The sequence below is a fragment of the Emys orbicularis genome, chromosome 9, assembly GCF_028017835.1.
Source record: "Emys orbicularis isolate rEmyOrb1 chromosome 9, rEmyOrb1.hap1, whole genome shotgun sequence".
NCBI lineage: Eukaryota > Metazoa > Chordata > Testudines > Emydidae > Emys > Emys orbicularis.
Genome location: NC_088691.1, coordinates 55,849,683 through 55,871,521, shown reverse-complemented (window position 1 = coordinate 55,871,521; position 21,839 = coordinate 55,849,683). Strand labels below are relative to the sequence as shown.

The window sequence follows — 21,839 nt, the reverse complement described above, 5'->3', positions numbered from 1 at the left end:
AGACCTCAAATTATCTTGTAGCTCTTTTCTGAATCCTTTCCAATTTGTTAACATCCTTTTGGAAGCATGGACACCAGTATCCATTAATAGTCTCCCTTATTTAAATTCAAGTCAGAACTTGTGTTGTTTAAACTTTCAGACAATGTTTGTGATCGAAGCTCCAATGTTGCAAGGTACTGAAGCACGTGACTTCAACACAGCTACTTCTGTCCGGAAAGCTAAACGTCTTGCTGAATTGGGGCCAGAGTGACTGTTACTTTAAAACTGTGAAACACTTCACTCTAATATGTAGGATACAGAGTTACTTAAGACAAGCTGTGCTTCAATGGTTTAGTATTTTATTAAAGAGGAAATACATACACCTGAAATAGGACACTCCTCGGTTACTCAAATTAGAATGTATAACTTTGATATCAGAAAGGTATTCTGTAAAAGAAATCTACCTAAGTCTGTGCTTGTGCAAAAGAAAACAAATCACATTTATTTAAGAAAGTAGTATTTTTCTGAAGTAGTACACACAGAGCGATCTGTTCAGAGTCTGGTTCAAGAACTAAACATAAATTTGAGAAATGTATTATAGAATTAGCTGTTAAAACATTTGCCCAAATCTTGCCCTTCCTTATCCCCAAGCACTCCACTAAAATCCATGGGGTTCTATAGGGTATAATACAAGTTAGGATTTAGCCCATTGTGCTTAAACAGATCATGGTAAAGAGACAAACACAGTAATTACTAACAGTTTGGAAAGAAATGTATCCTGACACAATGATGATATGGAATCTGTGTCACCAGAGGATATTAAGTTAATCTTAGTCATGACTACCCAAATAATTTTCACTAGACACTATTATAGCCCTGCTGACAGCAGGCATGTTTGCGTAAATTCAAAGGAAGAAGCGATGTCTCCCCCTTCAGATTACTGAGGTCTTGGGTTGCCCTTTTCAATATTCTGTTCCTACACCAAAATATAATTTGTAATTATTTCCACTGTTCTCTCCAGCAGGGCCCCTCTGACAATGTTAGATCCCTGAAAATACACTTAGTCATCAACAGGAAGAACCCCTCCAGGGGGCTAAATCAGCCAGGCAGGCCACAAGATGACAGATTTTCAGATTCTTCAGAGTCTCAAATTACATTTGAAGGATTATAATACAAATTCAATAGTATTAATTAAATTAATGTTTTCTTCTACCTGTGAAACTCATGAGAATGCTTAAGACAGACCACCACCAAAGTAAAAACCCTGGTTACCCAAGAAAGATAAATCCCATATTAAAAAAAAAAATCCCATTTAAATAGCTTTTTCTACAATCTTCCTTTAAATGTCAACCAAACAGCATGTTTCTTGAAGTGCCTGGTAAGACTGTATCTGCTCATGCACGTGGGCCGAATTCCTCATCTGTTTAACAAGCATTGCACTGTTTATATACTTCATCAAAACTATAAAACCTATTATTTCTCCTCTCAAAGTGTTATTTTAGTCAAAAAGTACATTACTTTATATAACAATTCATGTTAAATTCCTACCACACACACTGTAGTCTAAATATTTTCTAAAGGTGTCGATTACAAAGTGTATAAAAATTACCAATAAGTCAGGATACAGTGGTAAAGATTTTTCCATTCTACAACATAGAGTAAGAGATTCTAGTATTGATAACTAAATCTGTACGTTTATATATCCTTATTCTCTCCAATAATTTTGAAAGGTAAATAGCAAACAAAAGAATTACAACAAGGCTATGTTTACAGTCAGAAGCAGAACTGTTATTACGACTGTACCTAACTGGTTCAGTCATACAGAACTTTTCAAAGAACAACAATACATTTAGAGGTTGTCAAGGGACTGAAGCATGTCAGAAAAATGTTTATTTTACCATCTTGCTTAAGTGTGATTTAGAATCCATCAGAGTCTAACTGTTGAACTGATTAGAGAGTACCACTTTATCATTCTCCAGCTAAAATGCACACAGACAAACTAAAGTGTCACAGACGTGTATTTCTTAATAGCACAACTATTGGTAACTGTAACCCAGTATTGTTTAACAACTCTATAACAAATACATGTACATTGGGACTTTAAAATCTTAGTTAAGGTAGATAATCCTTGTTTATCAAGATTTTCATCTAATCAGTGCCAATACATTTAAATTTGGAGGAAATAGCATAAACACACTTAGGAGATCAAATCAGAAAGAAGGGCTTGAGGAAAAGTGTTAGACCAATTAATCATTTTCTGTCCTGCAACTCTTCACCCCAATCTGTTGTCTTTAGCATTTGCCTTAAAGTCAGACAGATTCAGACCTGGTCTTAGCAATGGCAACAGTTTGGACCAATTAAACTAAACCCTAATCAAACCAAAGATGATGCAAATATTCAGACCGATTGCCACTGGTCAATCAGCGAAAAGGAATGCTACGCCATTGTGTACGCGCTGGAAAAGCTACGCCCATACGTTTGGGGACGGCGTTTCCAACTACAAACCGACCATGCTGCGCTAACGTGGCTTCATACCGCCAAGGGGAATAACAAAAAACTTCTTCGGTGGAGTTTAGCTCTCCAAGATTTTGATTTTGAAATACAACACATTTCAGGAGCTTCTAACAAAGTGGCTGATGCACTCTCCTGGGAAAGTTTCCCAGAATCAGCTGGTTAAAAATTGTTCTTGGAATGTGGGACATATTGTTAGTTTTTATATAATCAGTAGTATGTCTAAAGGTACATGTGTCTTATTAACTCTGTTTTCTCCTAGAGCTCCAGGAAGAAATCACAGCCAGTGTGGAATCGGCTGTCCAACACTATCTGTGATTTGGGGGGCGTGTCATAACTATAAAGGGAAGGGTAACAGCCCTCCTGTGTACAATATTATAAAATCCCTCCTGGCCAGAGACTCCAAAATCCTTTTACCTGTAAAGGGTTAAGAAGCTCAGGTAACCTGGCTGACACCTGACCCAAAGGACCAATAAGGGGACAAGATACTTTCAAATCTTGGTGGGGGGGAAGGCTTTTGTTTGTGCTCTTTGTTTTGGGGAGTTCGCTCTTGGGACTGAGAGGGACCAGACATCAATCCATGCTCTCCAAATCTTTCTGAACAAGTCTCTCATATTTCAAACTTGTAAGTAAACAGCCAGGCAAGGCGTGTTAGTTTTATCTTTGTTTTCTCAACTTGTAAATGTACCTTTTACTAGGGTGTTTACCTCTGTTTGCTGTAACTTTGAACCTAAGGCTAGAGGGGGTTCCTCTGGGCTCTTTAAGTTTGATTACCCTGTAAAGTTATTTTCCATCCTGATTTTACAGAGATGATTTTTACCTTTTTCTTTAATTAAAAGCCTTCTTTTTAAGAACCTGATTGATTTTTCCTTGTTTTTAGATCCAAGGGGGTTGGATCTTGATCCACCAGGAGTTGGTGGGAGAAAGGAGGGGGGCTGGTTAATTTCTCCTTGTTTTTAGATCCAAGGGGATTGGATCTTGATCCACCAGGAGTTGGTGGGAGAAAGGAGGGGGGCTGGTTAATTTCTTCTTGTTTTTAGATCCAAGGGGATTGGATCTTGATCCACCAGGAGTTGGTGGGAGAAAGGAGGGGGGCTGGTTAATTTCTCCTTGTTTTAAGATCCAAGGGGTTTGGATCTGTATTCACCAGGGAATTGGTGAAGAGTCTCTCAAGGCTACCCAGGGAAGGGAATTAGCACATTGGGAGTGGTGGCAGCGCACCAGATCTAAGCTGGTAGTTAAGCTTAGAAGTTTTCATGCAGGCCCCCACATCTGTACCCTAAAGTTCAGAGTGGGGAAGGAGCCTTGACACCGATAAAGGGCAGAACTGAACTATTTGTTCATCTATCCCACCCCCCCTTTCAATGCAGGATGGTTCTTCACAGAACATTCGTGTTATTTTGGAACCATTTCTGATTGAGCTCTCTCTCCTTTAGCTGTCACTTCACAGCTAAATCCGGAGTGGCCTTTTTTACAACCGAAATCTCCACCTAAAATAAAAACAAACAAAAACTAGCGCCGTTCTTTTTTGTTTAAGTCAGAAGAAAGAATGGCTGGCTCTGGCTAAATGATATATTGGCAGCAAAACAATTCACTCATCAGTGGAGTTTAGCTCAGTCCCTGGCTTTTAACTTAGCAGGAGCTTAGCTATTGTGGATGCATTATGCATAGCCTGGAAGAGGGTAGGAGGCACTTTGCACTGCTCTCTCACCAGCTGGAAGAGGGGGAACTGATAGGGTTTGAAAGGAATCACAGCACACCCCTTTCTCCAGTGCAGATATCGGGGGAGCCTTTGGCAGGAGGACAGAGGAAGTACCTCGGATCTCCAAACTGGGCGTAGATGTATGCGTTTGTGTGACAGAAGGAGAGAATAAAGACTTCTCAGCCATCAGGCCAACTGCATAACCTTCCCCATGCTGCTTTGTAATACCCCCTGTGCTGTGAAAGTACATCATAAATGTCCCGATAGAAGAAAACAGCAGGAGGGTGCAATTCTTGTTACAATTAACTGCAAAGGAAGCGACCCAGACTAAGATAAGGCCCACTTTGTCATAAAAGCCATATAATTTTTTTTATCATCACTTAAATGTAGAAATGTGAGATCCGATTAGTGACGGAGCACATTAAAATTAATTGGTAGAATTAGTTATTCAAATAACTAACTCATTGATGTGCAAGTCTTGTTACTGCTCTTCTGTGAGGAGGTTGAAAAGTCTCAAGTGCACTGGAAAAAAGGACTTGTCAGAAAGAAAGCAAATATAAATGCTATAAAAGCAATATTGGTTAGCGTATGTGGGACTGATTCTAACACGGCATGTCACACGGTGGTTTCTATAGTCTCGATCACTTCCAGTTCACACTGCGAGGGCGACAGAAGGGGGCATTCGTCTGGCTCCCAACTGCTGTCTGGATTATAATCTTCTTCAGAACTTAGCTCTGCCCCCTCCTCAGTGTCCTCATCACACGACTCCATAAAGGGAACCCCAACAGCATTGATCCCAGAGTCCTCGGAGCTGGAAGGGGAAGAGCAGTGATCTATTTTTGGTTTATTGTTCTCTTTTGAAATTAAGGCATTGCGAACAGCAAACTCCTCAGGCTTCATTTTATGTGGCGCAACGGGAGGCTGCCGCTGGACATAGCACATCTTCCCATTGATGCATTTCACACGATAATTGTCGATAAAGAGGTCGGAAATTGTGCAGTATCGTGGGGAGTCAGGGGGTAACGGCAGCTGGAAGACAGGTGCAAACTTCAAGAAGTGTTCAGTGAGTGAGACCGAGATCTGAATGGTGTTTGTGGATTCCCTAGGTTGGATAGGTATTTCAGTGCTTGGAAGCTGTTCCACAGGAGTCATTGGCTGATAGACATATTTACCTGTAGGGAATATAAAAATAACAGTTAAAAACCATAATTGCTACAAACAGATTACATCATTCTATTATTACCAGTTCATCAATAAAGAACAAAAATACATGGTGTTTCACCAAACTTGTTTAAAAAACAAAAGAAAGCAATCAGAAAATGCCTATGAAAAATATTTCACATTAATCTTGTCCTTTAAATAGGGATCAGTTCTGACAGATATTTCCTTTGATGAACTGAATCATTTTAACATTAATTAGTCTATTCTTTGTCGAAGTGAGTTCATTTTGTTAGTGTATTTTCATTTCTCTTTCTCTAGTCTCAAAACGGCCTCTATGTAGTTAGCAGATGGAATTTTAAGGCAGAAAATAAAGGAACTCCAAAGCTCTGGGAGTGCCGACGGCATTTTGATGATCTGGCGATGTAATAGGAAAATAGGATTATGTTGGTTGTATGGAGGACTCCAATGCTGAACTGAACAGGGCATCTGTAAAGCTATGCTAAAGAAAGAAATAAGGAGAAAGAACTGAAAACCAGTACTTTGTTATGAAAGACAGAAATCTGAGACTACTTCAAAGGACCATAAAATGCAGCATTTAGTTTACATAATTACCTTCTAAAAGGTTTGTCTTACTATGACTTTCACAAACTATAAAGCTCAATTACAGAACAGTTACAAGCACAAGGGTTATCTAAGAAGAAAAAAATAAGCTGTAAATTATTTAAATTTCCAATGCCAGAGCTGTAAGTAGGTAAAAACAAAAACCCCTTTTTGTACACATTTAATAGAATCCTTTGGGTATCCCAAGTGCTTTAGAACCTAGCAGAGCTAGATAAGCAGGAGTGAAGCAAACAAAGTAGTCATTATGTGCTTAACAACAGCTCAGACTGGGACATCCACCATAGGTGGAGAAGGAACACTGTTTATCCTACATCTTTTTTTCCCTAAAAGTACCCTGGACTCTAAGCTACCACAGCTGGGCTGTACGGACATCTGCATAACTTTTGTTCCGAAGGGGTGCACTCCCTACCATGAGTAATGGACTGTGTGCGCTCAGCCAAGCCTTGCTGTGCACGAAGAAGTTACAATCTTTTGATCCAGAGGCAAAGTACCATACGGGCACACATGGGCATATACCAGAGTGAATGTTTAAGTGTGTAAGCAAGAAATTTAATATCAAAGACATGGATTTTTGTTGCAGTTCCCCTCATTAGCATCTTGCTCTTTTTGACTGTCTAGAAGTCTCCCAGTCCTGTGGCTTAACCATCCATACCACTTTCTGTAGGGTTTCTCAAAATTATGATGAGCTCAGTATACACTGGAGCAGGGCTTCCCCCAAAGCAGGCCTTTGATGTTTTCACTGTCTGCCCCTAGATATTTCCTCTCCTGACTTTTAACTCACACTAGTCAAAACTAGACCCAAAAAACACATTTCACGATGTATTTCATTTGAATCTAAAAAAAAATCTCCTTACTTACTGGAGCCTCTCTAGCTGGATTGTTTCTAGCTGTATTTAGTTTGATTTCTATATTTGCTTTGGGAATTTTTTTAAACATGGGCCTACCATAAGCCATTCTTTAGCAGATTACAGGTGGTTGCCTTTTGAGGCTGCTAACCAGGAGGGGCTTTTGAGCAAGGGGACTGTTTCAAAGTGAATGGAAGGCATTTCCTCTCATTCTTATTATGAAGATGTAGCTTAAGAGGAAATACAGTTATTGGACGGCTTTCTGATGACGAGGTGCAGCACTGCCTAACATGGTTCAAAATGCAGATTTTGTCCTTTGAAAGCACAGGATTCTTTATTATTTCAGTCAGTGCAAACATACAGCACCCATGTTGCGCACAAAAGAGACTTAGGACTCTGTGTGAGAAGTGTCTAACCACAGCAACCCCAACCGGCCAGGGCAGGGAGTACCTAATATTGCCACCTCTAGGAGACACGGAGCTGGATCTAGTGACACATCCATGGTTCAGTAGGTCTTGCAAATAGTCTCCTACCTCTGTACAAGCTGGGAGTCAGAGATTTATGTACATTTTTAAACTCTCAACTTGGCCTACGTCCTGATCATCCTTTTCAAAAGCCCTAATGCATTACAAGTGTGTGAATTATCACTAGGAACAGTGTCACACCAAACTCTCCTCACTTCAACCCTGTCCTGGTACCAGCAGTGGAATTAATGACTGGATCGTTTGTAGCCATCCCAGCACTGAGTGCTGCAGAGTGTAACATCAGATCCCAAGGCCAGAAGGGACCATTGTGATCATCTAGTCTGACCTCCTATGTAACACAGGACAGAGAACTTCCCCAGAATCATTCCTAGAGCAGAGCTTTTAGAAAAACAGCCAAACTTGATTTTAAAATTGTCAGTGATGGAGAATCCACCAAAACCCTTGGTAAATTGTTCCAATGGTTAATTACTCACACTGTTAAAAATTTAATGTTTTATTTCCAGTCTGAATTTGTCTCGCTTCAACTTCCAGCCATGGGATTGTGTTAGACCTTTCTCTGCTAGATTGAAGAGACCATTATTAAATATTTGTCCCCCATGTAGATCAAATCACTCCTTAACCTTCTCTTTATTAAGCTAAGATTCAAAGAGCTCGTTCTATTATCATTATAAGGCAGGTTTTCTAATCTTTTAGTCATTCTCATGGCTCTTCTTTGAACCCTCTCCAATTTATCAACATCCTTCTTGAATTCTGGGCACCAGAACTGGCACAGGATTCCAGAAGCAGTCAAACCAGTGAACTAACAGACATTGGACATGGGCATAGAGACAGGAAAGATAGGGTTACCATACGTCCGGATTTCTCCGGACATGTCCGGCTTTTTGGTGCTCAAATCCCCGTCGGGGCGGAATTTTCAAAAAGCCGAACATGTCCGGGGAAATAGGGAGGCATAAGCCAGGGTCCGCCTGGCCACAGCACGATCCGCCGGGTCCACAGCACAGCCCAGTCGCCCTGGCTACATTGTAGCGAGCTCGGGGGGGGGGGCGCAGCCGCAGAAGGCGGCGGAGGGGCCGCTGCTGCCCCCACAGGCCAGGCAGACCGCGCGCCCCAGCCGAGCCCGCAGGACCACGGGGAGGCTGGGCCCAGCCAGCGGCTCGGGCTTCCCTTGCGGGCGGGGACCCCCCGGCCACTGGGGGACCCTTCCTGCGGCCCCGGCGCCGCGGGAGCCGTTCCAGCGGGGACAGGCCGGGGAACGTGCTTGGCAGCGGCAGGGAGTGCGGCGTGTGCCGGGGCTGCAGGGACCTGCGCTGCCCCGGTCACCGCTGAGCCTCCGAAGCCCCCGCCAGGTAGAGGCTGCCGGGGGAGCAGGGCAGGCGGGGGGTGCAGAGGCTGCAGGGCGAGGAGGAGCAGGGCAGGTAGGGGCATAGAGGCTGCAGGGGCAGGGGGGTGCAGGGGCAGGGCAGGCGGGGGGTGCAGAGGCTGCAGGGGTGGGGGGGTGCAGAGGCTGCAGGGGCAGGGGGCGCAGGGGCAGGGCAGGCGGGGGGCGCAGAGGCTGCAGGGGTGGTGGGGAGGCGAGTGGGGAGCAGGGGTCACAGAGGCTGCAGGGCCGGGGGGTGCAGGGCGAGTGGGGAGCAGGGGTCACAGGGGCTGCAGGGGAGGGGGGTGCAGGGGCTGCAGGGCGAGTGGGGAGCAGGGAAGCACTTAGCAACCCCCAACCAAGATCAGAGCAGGAGGGAGGAGGGGGGCAGAGTTGGGGCAGGGACTTTGGGGAAGGGGTTGGAATGGGGGCGGGGAAGGGGCAGGGCCGGGGCCCCCATGGAGTGTCCTCTTTTTTCAGTGCTGAAATATGGTAACCCTAGAAAAGAGACTGTGAGACAGCTGCCTCCGGCATCCCAGATTTGCTTCTCTGTGATCCTTCTCACAGGAAGGATATGTCCCATTCATAGATTTCACATACTTGTGTTGAGATGGAAATCCTCACATACGATCAGATATATGAGGCCCCCAGGCAGTGGGAAGAGATACCCTGGATGAAACAAGGTTTTCCTGCTCACTGATTCTAGGGGCTTGTGGGTATTCCAGTGCAGCTACTCATTGCTCTCTTGCTGCTCCCTGCTGCTTTTTTTGGAGAGGGGAAGAGGGGGACTTCCCTCTCTCTCTGCTGTCAAGAAAGATGGTTTCTTCCCACCATACAAACCCTGAGTCCAGAGCACTCAGCATTCCTGCCAGCAGTTTAGCATCAGTCAGACAGAAATTATGGTGAAACAAGCACTTCTGCAATTGCCCCAGAGTCCACTGCCATGGGCTACCAGTGAAAATACAATGGGCTTTTCAGAAGAAATCACAAGAGCCAGCCTGAAAGTGAAAAACTAGTTTTACAAAAAAAAAAAAAAAAATTCTACTTTGTTTTCATTTAGAAGAGATCTTAAAAGACCCAACGGGGGTTCAAAAGTGTTTACACAATTCTGCCCCTGATATTTGTCATTCAAAATGACCATCACACTTTTAATTTTTGGTGAACAAAAATTTTCAATTGTGTGTTTAATAGGGTTTTTTTAACTGTGAAAGGCACAAAAATTTTCAAAAACATTGAATTTTTTCACCAAAAAATCATTTTCAAAAAAGGACTTTTTTAAAAAAAGAAAAAAAACTTTTCATTTGAAAAATGAAACTGGCTCCAGTTTACACACAGTAGGTTTTTGTTTGTTTTCTAAAACCAACCACACTAGAAAATCAGGAACAAAGGACACATTTTAAGGTTATTATACCAAAGAAAATCCAGATTTAAAAAAAACAAAAACACACTTCTACTCAATAGTCTACCACCACTAACTGCACTGTGTGTAATTCTGACAGACAATTCCATTGTGCCATCAATGTCTGCCCAAATAAAAACTTAGCGATGAAGTTTCCTAATGCACACACAAGCAAAATCGAACTGCTTTGTCTTGGTTATTTTTAGTTTTTTTCCTCACAGAACAAGGACAGTGACTGCCCTTTGCTGAGTTTTCACTGCACACCTGGCTGGACATTTTACCATTCAGCAGGTTGAACTGATGGGAATACTGACTTTACGTGATGACCCCTGGAGAATTCGGAGTAGGTTCTCCCTAAGCTCTAACCCTTCCGGCCACTGACCCTGAATCCCTGGTTCAGCCACGGCTGTTAGACTAGCAGAAAGGCAATCTATGAGCCCAACATTTCAAGTGTATTATGTCCCCTTTTTTAACTGTGAGCCCACATTTCCCTACTCCCACCATACCAAGGTCCCCGGACTTTGTTGCCTTCAGAAAGAGTACCAACACATTCATTGTTTTCTGCTGAACATGGGGAAGAGCTGCTGACAAATGACCATGGTGGGTTGGCCATTCCTGACAATGCTGTTTAACAACCTGATCAATGACACTGTACATGACAGGAATCTCCATCTCCTGAGCCGTGAGCAGTATGGGATCTGCTACTGAAAATGTATTTCAACCCACCTGTCATAGGCAACGGGGGTGCCAGTAGCAGCTGCAAGGCTCAGGCTTTGATCTCTCTCAAGCAACCTCAGGAGCTCCCTTACTGGTACATTAGGAAGGGTCTCCTTCACCCATGTGCATGGCACTATGCACACCTGTGCACCAGTGTCCCACAATGCCGCTGCTTTAACCCCATTCAAAAGGCATCAAATAGGATTGCCAACTTTCTACTCAAACAAAACTGAACACCCTTGCCCTGCCCCCACCACTCCTCTGAGGCCCTGTCCCCCCACTCACTCCATCCCCCCTTTCTTCTGTCGCTCACTCTCCCCACCCTCACTCACTCGCTCATTTTCACCGGGCTGGCTCGGGGTGTTGGGGTGCAGGAGGGGGTGAGGGCTCCAGGATGGGACCAGAAATGAGGGGCTCAGGGTGCAGGAGCGGGATCTGGGCTGGGATAGGGGGTTGGGATGCAGGGGGGTGAGGGCTGCAGCTTGGGGTGCGGGCTCTGGTGTGGAGCCAGGGATGAGGGATTTGGGATGCAGGAGGGGGCTCTGGGCTAGAGCTGAGGGGTTCAGAGTGTGGGAAGGGTCTCTGGGCTGGGGAAGGGGGTTGAGGTGTGGGGGGGATGTGAGGGCTCTGCCTGGGAGTGCAGACTCTGGGGTGGGGGTGGGGACGAGGGGTTTGGGTTGTAGTAGTGTGCTCTGGGTTGGGACCAAGGAATTCGGAGGGTGGGAGGGAGATCAGGGCTGGGGCAGGGAGTTGGGGTGCGGGGGGGGGAAATGAAGGCTCTGCCTGGGGGTGCAGACTCTGGGATGGGGCTGGGAATGCGGGATTTGGGGTGATCTTGACAAACTGGAGAAATAGTCTGAAATAAATAGCATGAAATTCAGTAAGGAACAATCAACTGCACAAATACAAAATGGGAAATGTTTGGCTAGGAAGGAGTAGTGAAGAAAAGGATCTGGGGGTCATAGTGGATCACAATCTAATTATGAGTCAACAATGTAAAATGGTTGGGAGGAAAAAAAGAAAAGAAAAAGCAAACATCATTTTGGAATGTATTAAACAGAAGTATTATAAATGTAATTCTTCCACTCTACTCAGCACCGATAAGGCCTCAGTTAGAGCAGTGTGTCCAGATTTGGACACCACACTTCATGAAAGATGTGGAAATTGGAGAAAGTTCAGCAGACAGCAACAAAAAAAGATTAAAAGGTCTAGAAAAAACAGGTGAAAGTAAGTCAGTACAGGCCGTTACGGCATACCTGTAAGAAAGTGGCCGAAGCATTCAGTACAAATGGGTAAAATAGGCTAGGTTTAACTGTAGTATGTTATTCCCTGATAACCAGAAACTTCTATGCTCGAACTCTGTTCACTATTTTTTTTTAACATCATCTTAATAAAATTTTTAAATCACAGCCAACAGTGCTTTAACTTGGCTGTGTAATTGTGGCTCCAGTTCTCCCAGCTCCGTAATAAAATCACCGCCGCAAGGGGAATAGCTCCCAGCGCTGTAGCACTGTCTACACTGTCACTTTACAGTGCTGAAACTTGCATCGCTCAGGGGGGGTCAAGAAGCAATGGGTTTAAATTGCACCAAGGTAGGTTTAGGGAAATCTTAACTGTCAGGGTAGTTAAGCACTAGAACATTTTACCTAGGGAGGTTGTGGAATCTCCATCATTGGAGATTTTTAAGAACAGGATAGAAAACCACCTGTCAGGGATGGTCTAGATAATACTTAGTCCTGCCTCAGTGCAAGTGACTGAACTAGATGATCTATAGAGGCCCCTTCCAGTCTGAAATTTCTATGATTCTATGTCTAGTTCTAATAGTCCCATGGGTTTCTCAATTTCTTATTTATGGCAACTGTCTCTCGGTGGGATCTTTGGGCCTGGCTGGTCCCTTGAGGTCCCTTTGGAGCAACTGGGTGTAGTTTCCCTTCCAGTCCATTCCATGGGGTGTCATTATGATATCCAGATTAGTAGCGCTCTTCATTCCCACACCGCAAACAGTGGTTGCATGTATCACCTTTGCCCTCTATCTAGCAGTTGAGATGGCCTCACCTCTGAAGAGCTTTCTGTGGGATGGATTGGAGTGGTCTCCCTCTGTCATGATGGGGTACCTTCAGAACCAGCTTGATAACAGCGATCTCCATTTGTAGCGCTTACTTCTGCTAGGCTTCTCTTCAATTCTCCAATCTCATCCATTAAGTTGCTGACACAAGTTGTTTTTTTTTTTTTTAATTGGTGCTGCTATCTCGTCAGTCTCTGGCTCACCAACAACAAAGGCCTGCTGTACTATATTGGGTCTGCAGCTTTTCCTCGTGCCTCTCTTGCTACGTTGTGTTTTTCTCTTTTCCTGACAGTTACAGTATTTCGTTTCTCCAAAAGAGCTTTACCTGTGACTGAGCTATCTCGGAGATAGTTCAGCCACAGATAAAGAGATTGTAAAGTCTGAATGCTGTTATTCTGCAGCCCACTGGAGACTGAAAGAAGGAACATATTTTGCACGAGGAGTGGGTTGTACTTCAGAGTGGAATCAACTTCCTGTGATGCAAGCTGTACTTCCTGTCACAAATCCAAGGCAAGTACCAGGAAATCCTGAGGTGTATCTTTAGGACCCTAGGCAGCACTGGAAAGATTACGATACAGTTCAGTTGCATCCATCACTTCACAGTAGGATCTTAAAATTCTCAGCTTTGGTAATGTCATGGTACTATTTCCTTCCATCTAACTCCAAGGGCTTGTTCCAGGGGTAATTGCTTTAACCACTGCTTCCATTACTTCAAGGTTCTGCATAGCCCCTTCATGGTCTTGTTCCTATCTGCACTAGAAAAACTTCATCCAACCTTCTGATTCAAACAGCCAATCTGTCCTGTCACTTTGAACTCCATTTGTAGCAGGGGTGCACACTGCAGAGCTCGTACTGCTGTGTTACTCTCGCTGGGATTGCATTCTCTCCTGTTTTCTTCCTTAGTGGCCGACTGGTTAGGTCCAGTGACAGAGACTTGATTAATATATCTAATTAGAGCTAACCAGGTCTTTCCTATAACTCTGCTTCAATTCTCTCCTGAAACATTTAAGTATCACAAATAATGAGATCTTCACTCTATAGCTGGTAAAACTGCCTCTCTAGCTGTATGCGTATATTTTCCAGCTCAGCACTTGCCATCTTTGTTTCCTGTGCTCAGTACATCCCCTGCACTACGCCTACTTGCAGGTGCTAGATGTATAGCTTTTTAGGTTCTGTTCTCTGGAGGGATTGTTTTCCAGCTTCAGGGACCAGAAGCTCATAACCCCTCCTGGCTGGCTTGCCAAAGTGTAACGTATCTCAAAATGCAGATCCTGTCCTCTGAAAACACAGAATACTTTATTATTTTAGTCAATACAAACATACAGCATGTGCCTGTAACAGGGCTCCAAAATCATGGTGTTTGTCCCCATGCCACAGCAAGGAGACAGGGAGTGTCTAAAAATTACCATCTCTGGGGACACATTGGGGGTTTTTCCAAAAAGTTCAACCACTGTGCACGCCCTTTGGTGTGTGCCTTACAATTCCAGGAGTAGGGAATGCAGGGTCCTATTGGAATGTGCATACTACACATGGAGTATGAATGTGGTTCCCCCTTGTGTAGGCCAACACACCTTTTGTGTTCTCTTTTGGTGTCCTTGAATGATGCCCACATCTAAGCCAACCCCTTTGTCAGGCTCCTGCTCCATTCAGAGGACTTTCTGAACTACATGTGGTTGTTTTCACTTTGTTTGAGGAAAAGGATAGCATAGTCCTAAATAAGTATAGCCAAATAATGTCATATGATAAAAACCACGGTGGATGCAGTACAGCTTAATACGCTTAGAGCGGGGACTGGAACATCAGGAAACACATTCTATTCCCAATTCAGTTTGACATTGGGCAAGTCAGTTAACATCTGAGAGCTAAAACCCACAGAGATAATACCCACCTTTATGTAAAGTACTTTGAGAGAATTACATCACAAATATTATTGTTGGGATGGTGCCATTTTATTGTGAATTACTGTGGCTGATATGAATGAATGTGATAAGCATGAGTTTGGTATGACTTGGTACATCTGATTTGCTAGAGGATTCTGGGGGCAGGATTCTCTTAGCATCAGACAGTTGGTGTGGAAATTTACTGAAAGTGCTGAAATTGCACTTGAATGGTTAATAAAGGCTCTATCTGTGTGTATGTTTCAACATTGACTTTTGGAATATAATCAGCCGAGAACCAGCTCGCCAGGTAAAGAAAACGTAAAAACATGCTATCAGTGAGCTTGTCAAAATGACCCCTCTGAATGGCATCACGCTAAGGGCTCAAGTGAATGTTTGATGAGAGGGTAAATATCAATTGATATTTTGTCTGTCTCCGTTTTGCAGCCCCCTTCTAAAATATTAATTAGAGAAAACCAGTAATGAAATATGCCCTGGGACCTGTGACTCCTTTGAGAACAAAAGGAATAAATGCTAAGCAGAGTAAATTAGTTAGTTCCCCAATTAACATCAGAAGGGCTCCATGACGCTGTAAGACAGAAGGCCTTGGGGTAACCAGGAGCCTGCTACAAGGGACTTTTGTAGGTCTTTTGAACCAGAAGGCCTCAGGGTAACCAAGACCCTGCTTCAGGGGACATTTGACAGACCAAGTACCTGAGAGGGGAGAAGAAGAGAAGAAAAGAAGTCTCCATCTAGGACTGGTAGTTAGACCTGCTTTGTTTGCCAATCAGGATACTGTGTAAGGCCAGCATTGTTACTGAGATTTTATGTTTGGGGAATTGAGGCTTATTAGGGAGATGTGTATTCTATAACCCTTACCGCTTTTGTGATTCCTTCTCAAATAAATTACTCAAATACTCAAAGAAATTAAGCATACTGTTTCCGAATTTTCACTGGTACCAGTAACAATCCGCCCAGCTGTGGGCCATTAAAGATCCGTTTCAACAATTATTATATATACAACATGTGATTACTAGGACGGTAGTTACAATATAATAATGAGTTGCCTGACTGATCTATGGTGTCGAAGATTCTGGGCAATCACCAAGTATAAAGAGGTTTGGTTTGCACTGTCTGGGTTTCCTTTTCTAGCACTGTCATTGTTCAAATAGAAGGGCCCAATCCTAAAGGGAATTCTTGGTCAAAAACGTTAAGGCTCCATTTTTGTTTGTAGATAACCAAACAAACTCCTTAGTCATGCATTTTTCCCCTCATATTTTTTACTTTCAAAAAATTAAATTACAGTACAAATTTCTACCCTTCCTTTATAATCTCCCCATTTCTAAGCAGAGACTTCACAGCAGGATATTGTAAGGCTGACGCATCTTAGTAAGATTTCTACAAACTACAGTAGTTATGATATGAAAATAACAAAGAAGGAATATTTTAGCTGCCCCCATCCTTTTCTATACACGATTAAAAAGCCACCGCAGGCTTCTCAATGCATTAACAAAGTGAGTTGTATTGTGGTGAAGGGACATGCTAGCCATTACTGATTTATGCTGTGAAGTTGTAGCAATGCTGGTCCCAGGACATTAGAGACACAAAGTGGGTGAGGTAATATCTTGTATTGGACCAGCTTCTGTTGGTGAGAGAAACAAGCTTTCGCGCTTATCTCATACATGAAGAAGAGCTCTGTGTAAGCTCTAAAGCTCGTCTCTCTCACCAACAGAAGCTGGTCCAATAAAAGATATTACCTCACCCACCTTGTCTCTCTGATAGATTTATGTCAAACATGAAAGAACTTCTTCCTGGACAGGGCTTTTCTGTTGCCAAATGAGTTTTGCTGGGATCTGGAGGCAAGAGATGAACAGAAAAGGTTGGAAAATGCCCTAAGTTATGCAACAATTGATATAAAAGTTGCTCTATGTTTCAGCAGAAGGTTCTGTCTTTCTTCAGTCACAGTCCTTCACTTACTTTGGTTTCCAAAACTAATTTTTCAACTCTGTTATTCTAATTTTCCTTTTTCTTGAAATTGGACTTGGTTTACAGACTTTATAAAGCTTGTGTATCCCTCCAGCTTAGGGAGGATGAGAATATGGGGAAATATTGATCAATGCCTTGGCCAGGTAACCTGGGGTGCGGAAGGATAGACCCTTCTCCTTTCTAGTGCCAGAGCACATGGGAGGCATTTATACTTAGACACCAACAAGCCAGGGGCCAATGAAAAAGCTGTAACTCTCAAGCTGGGTCAAAGGAAAACAGTGTGAGGAATCCCAGAATAGGGAGCAGGGGGCTAGCTTTACAGCTGGCTGATGCCTCTTCCCAGCGGAGGGGACAGCCCCATCTTTTGTATCTGACTTTGGCTAGTAGGCTTCATTCTCTGGTTATTAGATGTTTGTTAGATTTTCCAAGCCTTAGCTATGGATGTTGGGGTGGGCAGGAGAAAGAGGGAGAAACTGATGGAATAAGCAACAAAAAATAAGTCTATGCAGGGAAATGTATAATGCAGGGAAAGGGAGAGAGCAAGAGAAGACTTACAGCATGCTGGAATGTTTAGTTTGTTGGGGAAATTACTGCCACTTGAACTAATAAGTTCACTTTAGATGGGAAATAATGTCCTCAGCTTCAGGAGTTCTCTCTGACCATTGCTAACAAAGTAGTAAAAATCCACGGATTAGTGTTTTCCATTGTGAACCTGAAGCAGTTTGATGCATACATGGGCAGCTGATCAAAACTGCTGAATTCACGTTAGTGTTTACATTTGGAGTCTTTTCTTTGCACTCAAATATAATAAAAAATAAAATACACTCTATGGTACAAGATATATATAGAAAAAGCCTTGAATTTCCATCTATATGTTCAAAGTAATAAAGTTTATAACTTTGTCAGAGTAAATGGTGGATTCTCTGTAACTTGGAAGTCATTAAATCATGATTTGACAACTTCAGTAACTCAGCCAGAGGTTGTGGGTCTATTGCAGTAGTGGGTGAGTGAGGTTCTGTGCCCTGGAATGTACAGGTCAGACTAGAGGATCTGACCTTAAAATCTGAGTCAACAGCCTTGTTTTCCCATAGGTGGGGAAGGGGGTGCAGCAGTCTAAATTACTCTTCTGAAAGAAAAGCTGAGAAATCAAAATGAGGGTGAGGGACAGATCAGGTGTTATCTGAGATGTTTGCTGTTTTGTTACTGCATGCTGCTAGCAATGGCATAATTCACAATATGTCTCTGAAATCTGCCACGCTGGCACTAATTTCAGGGTAGAGGGAAACTGGCTATTCTATTAACAGAGGATTACCAGCTAAATTGTTTGACCTTGTAGTAGCTGAAAATATGTTCAAACATATCCCAAGACAAGCCATGAAGAGTAGCATAATGGAGAGTTGGAATCACCTTAGGCAAAAAACTCTACAAACCTTTATACAAACACACACCCAGATGAGCTCTGCATGTTATGAAAAATAAATCTTCTACATAAACTGATTTCTGCTGCTGTTACTGTCACTTGGAGCATATCTTTTTAAAAATAAAATATATTCAGTGCTTTTTAAAGACAGCTAGTTTTAAGCCCAAATTGATTTTTTTTTAAACATACAAACAAAACGTTTGTTTTACATGATCAGTTCTCTCTGAGAAAGCCATGGCCACCAAGCTCTGCAGCTTGGAAGGGTCAGTCAGGATGGAGATGATGAGAAGGTATACTCCCTGAAGGAATCATGTACAAAAGCTGTGACAAAGTAATGTTAGCCTACTTATTCTAACGTAATGACTGTAAATGTAACCAACTAACAGTGCTATATGCCTACTGACAAAAACATATGGGAATTTCAAAGAGACTAACCTTCAACTTATTAAAAATATCACCCCACACAAAGCTGGAATGGTTGGATTGGAGGGCATCTCCTTTCTATGGAAAAGAAATCAACCAAAGCCTAATTTACCTCTTTCTATCTTAAAGGCCAGGACCATCAGTTCTTACACCAAGGATATAGGGCCTAACCCAACTCCCACGGAAACAGACAGAATCTTTCCACTGACGTTAATACGAGTTGGATCAAACCCTTAGTGAGATGTTTTCCCCCACCTATCTTTAACAATTTATATATGTTTTAATCTGCCATTTAATGTATATCTTAAACTCATAATTACTGAGCTGAATGATGAGCTGAAGGATTCTGCTACGGAAGACCACTTCCACTGATGAATGCTTGCTGTACCTTACAATGCTTTGTCAAGATGCAGGTATTGAACCAGGTAAATGCACAGGAAATAGTTTGTTGGAACACTTGCCATTTCTGCTTATGTGGAAAATGTAGCTCTGCTAAGAAAAACCTGGGACACATCTAAGATGTGTGCTTTTCTCCTTTGGGTACTTGGCTTCTGATCCAAAAGATGGAAAATAATACGTTCCTGTATTGAATGAAAAGCAGAGTTCAGTGTATACAAGGTCCAGGAAGAGATTAAGTTTTGCTGTATCTTTGTTATAGTAGAGACTGGTAGTGGCTACGTAGTTCATGTTGTGTTTATAAAAGGGCTTATAATGGGATAAAAATCCTGGGCGTCTCTCGTAAATGTTTAACAAGAAGTGTTTGAAACTGAGCTCTGCCTGATATTTGTCCATGACACTTTTTCCTTTGTCAGCAGATCTCTTCACAAAAGTTAGTGGAGAGGCGAATGGTGAACAGATGTGGTGCAATGGGTAATGTTTCTAAAATATGGATTTAGGATCATTTTTAGCCATTGTTTGTCATAAGGAAACATTACTCACCCTATGCAGTAACTGTACTTCTTTTAGATGTGTCCCCTTATGGATGTTTCACTTCAGATGTGCACGTGCTGTAAGGTCAGAGGCCTTTTCCTGCAGTTATATTATTGTAAGGTCTGAGACTCTTCCCTCCCCCCCCCCCGCATCCATATTAGAAGAGCAGCAGCCATGAGCCAAGACACAGGAAGTCACATCCTCACATTCCTTCTAAATTACCATATATACTCATTCATAAGCCAAATTTTTTTAGTAAAAAAGGGAAGCACCAGAGACGGGGGTCGGCTTATGAACGGGTATGGAGAGGGAGAGGTGGGACACAGCTCCTCCCCCAAACAGAGGGAGCAAGGAGAGGCAGCAGAGACAGAAGGGAAGAGGCGGGGCCAGAGTCTCTCCGCTTCTGGCCATGCTGCTCTCCCCCCAGCCTCCAAAGCAGCTGCAGCTCCGGGGCTGACAGGCTGCAGCCGTGCCGCTCGGCCCCGCCCCCCAGAGCAGGTTGTGGCCACGCCGCCTGGCCCAGCCCGCTGGAACATGCTGCGGCTGCGCCGCCCGGTCTGGCCCGCCGGAGCACCTCCAGCCAGGTCAGAGACATCCTCCCCTGGCCCTCCCCAGATAAGGTGGGAAGGGATGGGATGGGGAGAGTGTGGGGGGTCATGTGGGGGGTGGTCACAGGGGTTCTCAAACTGACTCCCCTCAAACTTTTGTATTGGTGACCCTTTCACATAGCAAGCCTCTGAGTGCGACCACCCCCATGTGCCGCATCTGATCTGAAAACACACTTGGAGCCGAGATAGGCTGAAGGGAAGCACTCAGTACTGAAAATGATCTTGGCCTATAGAGAAGGTAGGTACTTCCTGTGCAATGGGTGTATAGTTATATGGAAGGAGGCATCTCATAGGCAGAGGGATGAAAATGAATCCACTTCCTCTAGAGAAGGACTTATAGTTGCTAAAGTAAACATCCTGAACTTTTGAAGCTTCACAAACTTGTTCAGTTGTCTTAGAATTAAGATCAGCCTCCAGCCTCCGTACTTCTTTGGTACTAGGAAATATTTTTAGTAGAACCCCCAGTCCCTGTAAGGGGAAGGGACCAGTTCTATTGCTTCTAGCTGAAGAAGAGAGTCCACATCCTGCCTTATTAGAAGCTTGTGAGAGGGTCAGGGAAGTGGGACGGAAGAGAGGGAGTGCCAAAAACTGGATGGTGTAGCACAATGTTATGACATCCAAGAATCATTGGTCCATGGTGATCCACTCCCTAGCCTGATAGAAATGGACAAGTCAGTCCCTAAAGGGCAGGACATGGGCTAAAGGACACACAACTGTAAAATCAGAGGAGTGGGAGAATTTGAATCCTTGACCAACCCATCAAAACTGCTGTTTAGATGATGCCTGGGTGGTCGTGGAGGGCGGTTGGGCAGCCTCTTCCTCTGAAACCTCTCTCTCTTTCTGGGGGGCTCCCATGGGACTGTGGTACCCCAAGAACTGAGCACAGCATGACCTCTGGGCAGTCAGTGACCTACTGAAACATTTCTTGCTCATGCGTGTGTAATCTGGGTTAAAATGTCTGACGAAGGGAGCAAGCTTGTTGGTGGATAAATGAGAGATGACGAAAACAGCATGTGCTCACCTCACCAATTGTGTTGAGCCTTGTGATTGGGCGAACCCTGGGGGATGGAAGGCTGACTAAGCCAATTGGAGGGAAGATGAGAAGAGGACTGCTCTATCTGAAGGGAGCATGGGTGATCCCCTGCCTGGTGTGTTGCCTATTTTGCCCTGAAAAAGGTTTGCCAAACTACTCTCGGAGAGAGCAACTGGTCTTGGAAACACTGAGGGGGCCCCCTACACCGTGGGGACTTTTCCTACATAAGTAATGCCTGTTGCTGCCACAGAGAGGTTTGCCCCCTGGGCAAATCAGCACCCTCATCACCTCACCACACTCAAGCAGCTTCAGGCCTGGAATGCTTCATCAAGGTATGTGGGTTCCTCCATGTTAGAGAACCCACTAGTATGGAATAAACTGAATTTGTGAATCCAAAAAAATCAACCCTGGTGATTGTTTCTTGCGAGTATATGCTGTTACTGATGTATCCTCTCCAAATCCATCTTCCCCTTCCTTTATATGCTTCCTCTATATTTACCCTTGTAAATAAAGTGTACATTGATTGTTAGTTCATCCATTATGGAGGTATCAGAAGAGTACATGTATGAGATATCAGGCTAGGCATAATGGTAAGTACCGGGTCAGGGATAACTAAAACCAGAGAGGCAGCTTGTGGGTGGAGGGATAGAGGATGTGCAATTGTACGTGGCTTAACTTTTCATTTCCTTGCTTCTGCAATGTTACATTGTGACTGTAGCA

At 43.7% G+C, this 21,839-nt stretch overlaps 1 protein-coding gene across 1 annotated transcript in view; it reads right to left on the bottom strand.

The window, feature by feature from the left end:
* Positions 1-3,506: 3,506 nt before the first annotated feature.
* Positions 3,507-21,839, bottom strand: part of C9H3orf70 (chromosome 9 C3orf70 homolog) — a 33,963-nt gene continuing 15,630 nt past the window's right edge. The window contains exon 2 of the mRNA XM_065411102.1: positions 3,507-5,364. Coding sequence (XP_065267174.1) covers positions 4,808-5,364 — 557 coding nt within the window. The 3' untranslated portion in view covers positions 3,507-4,807. The remainder of the gene's footprint in view (positions 5,365-21,839) is intronic.